We start from the raw sequence: 10,837 nt of genomic DNA, 5'->3' as shown, positions 1-10,837 counted from the left end.
AGGGAAGGGAAGGGAAGGGAAGGGAAGGGAAGGGAAGGGAAGGGAAGGGAAGGCTAACTGATGAATGTAATTCTGACTTCTCAACAACACTAATATTCAGCTTCTTCAGTGTCAGGGTGCAGCTCTTGCAGATCCAGGAATAAGTGAAGACAGAGAACTAGGTAGCCAAATTATCAATTATCCCAGTGTCAAGGAGGGTTCTGAATAGAGGAGATTTCTTGGTAAGCTCAGGATCAGGTGTCCTGTTATAAGAGGGAATGTTAGAAAGGAAGGTTTGCTAGGAGAAAAGAGTGTTTAGCTGGAAGAGTTAAGAGGTACCATTTGCTGTTGGATTTCTTTCTGTGATTTTTGACTTTTCTTTTTCACCCTTCTGGTTCATAACCTTCTGGTCTGCATGGTCAGGATTTTATGATTAGAATTATTCTCTCACTCTTGGGAACTCATAGGCAGCATCACTGATAATTTAACTTGGTAAGGTATCTTGGCCTTTGGGAGGCAGCATCACTGATAATTTTGTAGTTCAGCACATGATCAAAGTTACTTGAGGAATCTTTTCCCCATTTCATCTTTATGTGAAAGAAAAGGCAATTTGAATTGTCAGTGAGATGGTCTTGCCGATACTATGCCACACAACTCAGCCAAAAACCTGAAAATCAAAAGCAGTTTTTTGGTTTTGTGTCTCACCTGTTCCTGTGAATGCATAATTTCAAGTCTCAGCAATACTGTGGATTTTCTCCCTCTCCTTCTCCTCCTTTAGTTTTGAAAGGAAATATTAACCCTGGTTCATCTGACTAGAGAGCCCCTCCCTTTCATGGTCCCTTTTCAGCTCCTTGCAATGATTACATTTGTCTTTTCTTGCTTCAAGCTCATGCAACAGTGATGGAGTTTGTGACACAGTGGGTGAGGAAGAGGAGACCTGCTGGCCACTGATGTGATGGAGTAGGAGAAATGGGCAAATGATCAGGGGATTGGCTCATGGCAGAGGAAAAGCAATAATGTCATTAACAGCACACCTGTGTTTCTCTCTTTTGCTGCTCCAGAGCGATTACTCCAGTGACACTGAGAGTGAAGACAACTTCCTGATGATGCCCCCAAGGGATCATCTTGGCCTCACTGTGTTCTCCATGCTCTGCTGCTTCTGGCCACTGGGAATTGCTGCCTTTTACCTGTCCCATGAGGTAATGTTAAAACATCTCCTGCCAGCCATTCTCAAGGACAGTGGAAGGTAGTTCAAGGGGGTGGCATCTTCCCCACCTGGATATGTCCCTGTGGTAGTGGTGGCTGCCTTTTGAGATACTTTGCTGAGGAAGGTGTCTGCAAAATATTTTAGCTTTTAGTTGGCAGTGGTCACGTTCCATGTCAGGTTATAGGCCCAGCTAAAAATCCTCAGTGGACATGGCTTTTGAATAAAAAACACCCTTGATAGCTCAAACACTTGGCTTTCCCATTAGGAAAACAGATCTGCTTGTCCCAAGCTGATAATTTAGAATATCATTCCAGGAGTAGAAAAATAATTTCCATTCTGCAGATGTGAATTTGCTTTCCAGAAACCATTTCCTTTCCCACAGAAAAAAATTGCTCAGTCAGTTCTTCCTTTCAAATTTCAATATGCAAATATCTTTTTACCAAAGAAGTGGCTGTGTTTTGGTTTGTTTCCTTCACGAGACAGTCTTAACATTGCTTAACTCGCAATCACCTCGTGCCCATCATTTGTTTCGACAAGTATGTCTCCATAAGTGTCTGCAATGTAATTACTGAGCTTCCCAGCATGGCAGATAATGCGGGGTGACAGAGAAGGCGCCACACTGGCAGCCTCATCAGTGACTGCGAGGAAACATTTGATTATATTTCTCTCTAGTGCCTATTGCAAACTGCAGTCTCTGCTCCACAGCACCCTTCACATTCACCCTCTCAGCTGTCTTTCTAATCTGCCTGCACTAAACATCTACCAGCCCTGCTGATTTGTCAAACCAGAGCAGCCTCTTCAGATCTGAAGGATCCTACTCTTCAAGATCAAAAAAAAAAAAAACCCAAGAAGAGATAAAGAACTGCTTTTTTTTTGTTTTTTTTTCTTCAAATGAACAGTCTGTCTTTGAGCTGGGAAACCTCTGAGACAATTAGTGTTTGTCCAGTGGAAAATAACAACAAGTTCTGATTGTTTGAGTTTTGGTTGTTTGTGAGATAGTTTTATCTGAGCAAAGAAAGCAAGGCACAGTCCAATGAATACAAAAACCCCCAATGTAATTAATACTAAAAAGCAATATGGCTGAGAAGCTAAATGTGCTCAGAACCAGTGCATAAAGGCCAGGGCATCCATCTGTGAATGGATCCCAGGGTCCAGCATGCATTTGTAAGAACCTCTGTCTTCCATGGGAGAATACACAAGGTGGAAAAGGCATGATACAGGGAAAAATGTTGGTACTATGCTGAAGAATTTTGGCATTTGAAAACAAAAGCTTGTGTGTTTTTTGGTTTAGTATAATGATGAAGAATAGCTGAATGTGGATGCTTAAACTCAGTTTTCAAATCTCTTGCAGAAAGATGGTCCAGCTTGTTCCAGTCCAGCAGAGACACATCTCTCTGTCCTCTCCCTGAGCTCCCAGGGAGCTCCTTTCTCTCCCTGCCTTCCCATTCAGCAGGTCCATCACAGCCCTGAGAAAACATGAGAAAAAAGTGGTTCTTCTGCAAAACCCCATGTCCAACAAACTGGCGTTTTCTGGGGGAAAATTGGAACAAACATTAAGCCCAAACCTCCTGTGGCTGAGAACTTGCTGAGATAGTTGATAAAAACCATCAAAACCATGCACCTTGCTAAGCTAATATTGACAGTGATATCAGCTCATACTTCCACACATAAACCATATTTGTGATTTCTATTTATATAGGTTGTTCAACTTAAACTCCTCAATGACATTTCTGATCACTAGTTAATTCAAAAGAATAGTCTTAACCTTCCCCCTTCTTTATCAAAAGGTAGAAGTATAGCTAAAGATCAACTCTTGGTACTCATGATCAAACCTCTTTTTTTGCAGTTGCTTGAGCTCTTGAAAACTGTGTGTTTTCTGAAGTCTTCTGAGCAGTTCTACCAAAAAGGCCATCTGGGAATAAACTGTGACACATAGGAAATTCAGAGATGGGGAATGGATTCTTTGATGCAGTATACAGCACTGGCAGTGAATTTTCTTTTAAAAATCTGGTCTGCTCTAGGTGTGGGATGCCTTTGAAGTTTAAGCCTTTGTTTGCAGCAGATGTATCTGCAGTACAGCTCATTCCAAAGGCATAGGTGCTCTGTTTATTCCTGCATCACCTGCCAGCACATTCATGATGCATACGCCTGTGTCATGCTGCAAAACAATTACACAATGTTGGATGCTGTAAGACAGCAGGGATACTCTTTACTGGCAGAATGATTGAATTTGGGGAAGTTTGTGCTCCATGAAGGCCAAGTTTTTCCTGCAGGTGATGTTTCTGCTCTGTGTGGGACTTATTTTCTCCACCAAGACTCTTGACAATGTGCTGCTGACCTGGAGCTTCTTGCAGAGCCTCAGTATTGAGGGGTGCAGCTGTTCAGGGTCTGCCTCTGTGGTGGAAATGAAGATGTACATCCACAGGTGAGCCAGCAGGGAGGAGCAGTGGATTCAGAAATGCACTTTATGAAAGTCCAAAATGTTTTTTTTTCCAGTTTTCCAAGCAGGGTGTCATCTGGTGATCTTACCCTGAGCAATGTTGAGACTTTCTGCTTTTCATCTTCCCTCAGAAAAATGGAGAGCCTTGAGGCCATCAGTGTGCTTTCCACTTGTTCAGTTATTTCCTTTCTGGTTTTATTTGTGTTTTCCTTCCCACGAGAGTCTTTCCCACACTTCCTGTAGCTGCCCAGTCCTGTGCTCCTCTCAGCTCCACTCTCAGGATGGGGCCCTGTATCCTGTCTTCTTTCACATTTGCTTCTCCAGAATTGTCTCATTAGTCAACAGCTGAAGAGCTCAATCAAAGGAGGTTTTTGTGCATTTTGCAAGGAAACTTTTGGGAAGAGGAAAGTAAATTGTCTTTCACCAAAAATTCTTCCTCAGAAACAGTGTGTGATCAAAAAAAACACCTCATTATGTTTATTTTTTCATAAATCTCCACCCTCTGGAGTCTTACAAGTTCCTCAGTTTTTATTTCCAAAGATATTTTTAGCCTTGTAGATTGTAGGCAAGTGTGAAGCCTCATAAATCAAAGAAAGAACTTTAAAAATATATCCTTTTTGTCTTGTCAAGTTTACCACTGAACCTGTCAGATGATTTCTCAGGGGCTGTCAGGCTTTCTGCTTGGGCTGGGGGTGGTGGTAGCAATCTTGAAAGGTCTTGCATGAATCCTCTTTTTCTCCCTGGTTTTATTTTTAGGAAAGAGAGCAATACCATGTCACACATTTCCCTCTCTACTGTAAACAGAAATTCATTATGAGGGAGCAGAGCCTTTGATGGCATGAATGAGCTTCACATTGTGCCTGCTCCCTTACAGGCAGAAGCAGGAGCGTGCAGAACACCTCCGTCCAAGGCCCTGTGTCACTGGCATAGACACACACACCTGAAAAAATTCCCTCTGCACACTTCTCCAAGTGCTCAGGTTCTCAGAGAGCCTCCAGCCCTCCGTTCCCCCCGGCAGCAGGTGAGACCTGCCAGGCAGCAGACTGCACTCCGAGCACAAGGGAGCAATCGCTCCCCGTCTGCTGCGCTGACTCCCTGCTGTAATTACCTCCCTTTACCAGGGAGGCAAAGCTTTGTAATTATTTGCTGGCATTGTCTCACTGGGTAAAGGATTTTTTACAGTTTTCACAAGGAAACAAAGCATATGTGACTGGGGAAAAAAGAGTGACTTGTCTTTCTTGGTGATGACTCCTGAAATATTTGGTTACTTTTCATCCAGTTTTCAGAGACAGGGGCTTTGGAAAAAAAAAATGTATTTTGACATATTTTAGTAGTCACCGGGGAGAAGAAGGAAAGAATGTTCATGTAGCAAACAATGTGAATTCTAGCTTTTATCAGAGTTTCAGTGCTCAGCATACATTTATGGATTTCCCTGTCCTTGCTTTTCTGGCATAAGGTTTTGACATCCAGCTTCAAAAGAAGAGGATAGAGAAATAGCAGCCAAGTGTTATCTGCTGTTTATTCCTTAGAAAGGTGGCTCATAGTCCTCGTATCAACAGGGAAAACAAGGAGACAGAACAGCAGGATGATGTGCCACACTCCACCAGACTGGCTGGTGATGCCCTGCTCTTTTCCATCCACCCTGGTTTTTTTTCCTCTCTGTCTCACTTTACTGCATCAAAAAAATGAATATGGTCTATTATAAAGAGCTTGACACACAGCCAGGAGTGTATTTTTGTACAGGGGATGCAGCAACCTCTTATATCAAAGAAGAAAAGGCAAAAGAAAAACAAGAAATGTGATATTTTTCTTTACTTGGCAGTGACATGCCAAGATCTATACTTGCAGGATATGCTGGTCAGCAAAGCTGAAGCAATGCTATCGAAGCAGACAGGAGGCTTTTGCATTTTCATGAGATTTTTCAACACTGAATTATTTCTTGGTCCAAGTAATGCTTGGACAAAAGAACTGTCTAAAGATGATGAGCTTTAATGGAAATAAAAGGCCTTTGTTTTGCTGTCTTGGACCAGATACCAAGCCACACAATTCTTTTGCTTAAGCAGGGCTGTTGCTTTGAGTCACACAGATTGAGTAAAGGACACTGGGTGTACTCTGGGCCTGCCCAGCCCAGTCTCTGCTGACTGTCACACGAAGGTTTGAGCTCTCTGTGCTGCTCACGCAGGAAGCAAATCCCTGAGTTCTTTGTCCAGCTCTGTGCATGTGAGTACAGGCACAGCCAGATGCTCTTTTACCTTTCTGAACTGTTGTGGTTTTTCTGCTGCAAAAGGTGATGTTGGTTTCGTGATGGTGATTAAAACAATTAAACCCATTTGCGCAAGGAATTAATGAAAATAGGTTGGGCTCCTCCTCACAAGGAGCTGCAAAGGTCTTTTGCAGCAGAAGTTGTCCTAGAAGAACTCTGTGCCATGGTCTTGCTGAGATGGCACAGTGCTGATGGTGTGGCCACTGTACTCACATGAGAGCCCTGGCCCTGGGAGGTCACCAGGCCATGGACTTCTTGCAGAAGGTCACAGCTGGCTGCTGGCCCACACTCTTCCCCTTACTCCCATCGGGCAGGTGACAGATTTGCCAGGCAGAAGATAAAATAGCAAGGCTTCTGTTCCCAGCCAGGACACAGAGAGAAGCTGCCTGCTGAAGGAGCCAGGTGCATATATCACCCTGTGAGAATGCTGGCTTTCCTGTGCTTGGAAAAGCAGCTGAGAAATAGATTAAGGGTCTCTGATTAAGGGCATTTGGGTGACATCCTTTGCCTCTGCAAAAAGCTTATGGTGTGGTTTAACACATTCATGAAGTTTGCAACTTCTGGTCCTTTGGGAGAAGAGAGGAAAGCTTAATCCTGGATTGGGTAAAAGAAGATCTCTTCCCTTCTTCCCCCAGGCAATTCCACAGAGAAAGGTAGCCACTCTGAAGTGGGGCTGATGGATTACCAGCATCTCCAATTCTCATCTTTCCAAGTGGGAGGTGGCTGCCAGCCAGTGCTTTGCATGTGCATGGACACTGCTCCTGCCAGCTTTTCCCTTTGGGTAGATGTCCCCAGAGGAGTGCTTGTCTGCACAAGAAAATGGCCATTTAGAATGTGTTGTGTACCAGCAGAGACTGTGCATCCTGGGTGAGGTCATGGGCCAGGGAACTTTATAAGTGTCTTGTATAATTTCCTCTTCATTCCTCTTTGTCCTTTTGATCTTGTAGTTTTATTTCCAAGTCACGAAGTACAGCTACAAAAAGGAATTAAATTAATGAATGACCTGATTGCTTTAGCCCTTAAGCTAATTTTAAATAATTGAAAAAGTAGCTGGCAAATAACATTCCCTGGAGAGTTTAATTCATTATGCAGGTGTTTAATTACAAGGAAGTTTTGAGATAGGAGAGAGACCAACTTGAAGTATTTGAGGAGATGAGGGATCTTTTTTTTGTTGTTTTCAAGAGCATCCTGCACAATAACAAATATTGTACATTAATTTTTCTTTGCCGGTTATTTATGCCTCACGCATTTTGCTAAGCCAGATACAGCCCCAGAGATATGTCAATATAGTCACACTGCAAGGGTATAAAATACCCTGATGCCAGGAGGGCACCGTCTTCATCCTGCTGTTACTTTTTCTTGCTTTGTGATTGACTTGTTATGTCACAGTTTTATGAGAATGTGAGGATTGTTTCAGTCCACAGCTGCCACTAAGCTGGAAGTACCTGGAGTGGTCACAAATTCATTCTGAGTCCTGTCTGGTGGAGTCATCTGAAGAAGAGTAGGGCAATAAGTATTCCACAGGAGTTTATCAGGATTTCAGTCTCCCTGACATTTAAGCATGTCTGACTAAGTTTAAAGAGCTTTTTAGTCTTAGGCACTGGAGTTTTAGTGTTTTGCTGTTTTTTTTTAAATATAGAGAGCAGGGATGCTGTTAGCAGGATTATGGAAATGGACTTGGGGCTTTTGTTAATAATTCTCACTTATCTCAGCTAAGTACCTCATTTTTTTTTTTTTACATCTGCAAAGGTAGATTTTCCGGGAAGAATTGTATTTCAGGAGAGGAGACAGAAGGAGCATGTTCACAGTCTGAGGGCAGAAACAGGGCACATTATTTTGTACCTCCAAAGCCTGCCCTGCTGAAAGAGGCATGAGAAAAAAAAAGAAGAGACTTTTTTTTGCAGGTCTGGGAATGGAACATGGTCCCTTCCTTCTGGCCATCCCAATGTATGGTTCCATTGTCAGGAAGGCCAAAAGGTTTTGGGTGCTTTGTGATTTGCTGAAGGTCTTCACATGCAAGGTGGTGAATGATCTGCTTTGAAGTCTGCTGTGGCAAGGAGAACAGCATGTTCATCTAGAGAAGTTCATTGTGTGCTGTTTACAGAATACACCTTCCTTTCATCTCATGCTGTGGCAGCACCCTTTAAAAAACAAGATTAGTGAAAGGAGGCCCTCTCACTTGAATTTCAGTGTATGCAGCAGTAAATGGATGAGGATGTTTTCGAGGATTAAGGTTAACATTTTATCTGCAACATACTCAGAGTTTTTATATTCTTATCAAAGACTAACATCATGTACCAGAGACCCAGGGCTATATTCTAATCTTGAATATTCAGCTTGTTATCTCCCAGCATATCTTTTAGTGAGGGCTTCTGAATTACTACTTTGTTTGAATGCACAGCAAAGGAAATTGATCACTTCTGATTTCAATCTACACATCTCTTTCAAATAGGCTGCAGAGTAACTCTCTGAAGATTTGAATCTAGTGACCTAGGCACCAAAAGATGCCTCCCAGACAATGGTAATTCTTCATTGCATTGACTGATTTCCCAGCAGTAGGAAAGAGATAAAGTTTTTATATATTTATTTTGGGACAAACTACAAGAACCAGCTAAAAATAAATGGACTAGGACCTACCTGCATCTGTGAAGTTTGCATCTAAAATATTCAAATATACCTATCAAGAAATCTTTGTCATGTTGGTGATAAAATTGTTACTCTTGGTAATAAAGCCAGTCTACAATTTAATGCGCTTGGGGTGAAAAAAAAAACAGTTTTTTTGAAAAAAAAACTTCCCCCATGCCAGTTTAGTATTAAATACACTCATTATGGGTTGTGATAAACAAGATGTTATCAAGGAGATTTCCACATGCTGCATTATTGTCGTTTCTTGCATTATTTCTAAGTAGAGTGGAAGAGTCAGGGTTGCTCCTGCCAGTCCACACATCTGCAGGAGGACTCAGCCTCCTCCAAGAGGCAAAGACCAAAGGCAAAAGGTCTTACAGCGTCCTCTAGGAAAGATGGGCTTGTCAGTGTCTGCTTGACCCCGTTCTTCATCCTGCTATCATCATGAAATCCAGGAGAAAGGGTGCAATTCTAACCAGGTGTTACCTGGAATTCTCATTTCCAATGGTGGCCAGCGGATGTTTCTGTCTGTCCCAAAATTATAAGCTTTATTACCATGAGGGATCTTTACTTACAACTACTGTCTCTACCAAGAGAGGTAGAAATCTAGTAGTGGGAGCAAGAAAGGCAATTTTTCTTCCCAGTTCTGTTCAGAGAGCCATGTCTGACTTGGATTTGGACTTTTTGTGGCTCATTGATCTGATGAAGAGATTGTGGAGAGTTCACTTTCCACAGATCCAAACCAAGTAGCTTCTCCCAGCAGTTCCCTTTGCTCTAACAAGGATGTGCTGCAGAAGCTGGCAGTGGTCCTTGGGCTGATAGTGGCAGAGAGCACACTCCAAATCCTCACAGGTGTGATAACCCAGGAAGTGGGATTTGGTCCAGAGACATGTTGGACTTTGTACTGACTTAAATAGTAACTGTCCCAGCCTGAGATTTCTGAATTTAATTCAAGACACCACACTCAGTCACTGTCCCAAAAGTATCCTCATTCCTTGACCTTGTCACACAGATGGCAATGTTCTGAGCAGGTTTCTACAGGCTGTAGCTAATTAAGCAATTAATTAGGAGCCCTGGTTTACACAGAAGCTACTGTAAAGGAAGAACTACTGTGATCTTATGGGACCTTGTCACAGTGTTGGTCCCAAGACTGTCCAAATTATCTGTGCTAAAGATTCAGTATGTTCACCTGAGCGTCACCTGGGCCTTTCCTGATGTGTCCTCAGGATGTCACACATGCTTGAAAGATTCACTTTATTAAATGTGGTGCAGACCACGTTGTCCTGTCACATTCAGTGGCTCTCTCTGTGTAGCTGAGTGCACAAATTTCTTGTTTCTCAGCACATTCAGCATCCCCCACAGTCAAAATCCATATTTAAATCCCAAGGGCGTTGTCTCTTATTTTTACCATATCTGACTTTGTTCTGTCGAAACTTGAGCAATTTTTCTTCAATCAGCCTTGTTTGAAAGCTTCAGATACTGTGATTCTAATTGTGTCAAGTAAGGTCTTTCTTCCTAGCAATTTGCAACCTGAGGATCAATGGTAAAATATAGAAATACCACCACTTGTAAACACTGTCAAGGTGGCTTTCTATTTATTCTGTTCACCCCATGCACAGCAGAATCATGGAGTCTATTCTAGGAGAAAATAACGGAGAAAAGTCAAAAGTGGAAAAAGGAGAGGCCTGCAGGGAGGGGGCTTGAACCTTGTCCCTGTAACCCACCCAAATCAAAGGGAGTACTTTTATCAGCTCAAGGGCCCTCTGGTGAATCCTGTAAAACTGTGTCACTGTTAGTTACGATGTGCCAAGGAAAATCCCGACGTCTAGCGGTAAAAAGAAACAAGCCAGAGACAGCAGCACTCCAAAAGGCATAAACAGCTATGCCCAGGGAATCTCACCAGGGCATTTCAGCCAACCCAGACGGAAGGGATGCTCAGTTAAGCAGCCAGAACAAGATCTGCTGCTAAAGGCTGCAGTTAAGTATTTCAGTTAGTGTTTGGATGAAGGTATGGTGGAGATATTGCTGATTTGTGTTTGATGATGGAAGTTCTATAAATGGCTCAAAGACCACATTGTTCTGCTTTGCATAGGCAGGAGAAAGCCTCTCACTTTTCTCTAGTGAATTGATTTCAGAGAGAGGGGACATGTATTTAGTAGAAAGCAAATTAAAGGGTTTTTTTGTTGATGATAAATGGCTGAGCTTAATTTAATTTACTACTAATTCCAAAGAAAGGAAAGAGAACCATGATGTCATGTCTTTTTAGCTCCATCCGAATGCTTCATCACTTTCTTTTCTGACTGAAATGACTCATGAAATCATA

General features: G+C 42.5%; 1 protein-coding gene across 1 annotated transcript in view; it reads left to right on the top strand.

Annotated features, from left to right (window-relative positions):
• Nucleotides 1-10,837, top strand: part of SYNDIG1 (synapse differentiation inducing 1) — a 49,298-nt gene that overhangs the window by 17,132 nt on the left and 21,329 nt on the right. Inside the window, exon 3 of the mRNA XM_015623389.2 lies at nucleotides 1,041-1,178. Within this exon, the coding sequence (XP_015478875.1) occupies nucleotides 1,041-1,178 (138 nt within the window). The remainder of the gene's footprint in view (nucleotides 1-1,040; nucleotides 1,179-10,837) is intronic.

The sequence above is a fragment of the Parus major genome, chromosome 3, assembly GCF_001522545.3.
Source record: "Parus major isolate Abel chromosome 3, Parus_major1.1, whole genome shotgun sequence".
NCBI classification, from domain to species: domain Eukaryota; kingdom Metazoa; phylum Chordata; class Aves; order Passeriformes; family Paridae; genus Parus; species Parus major.
This window is presented reverse-complemented; position numbering and strand designations above follow the sequence as displayed.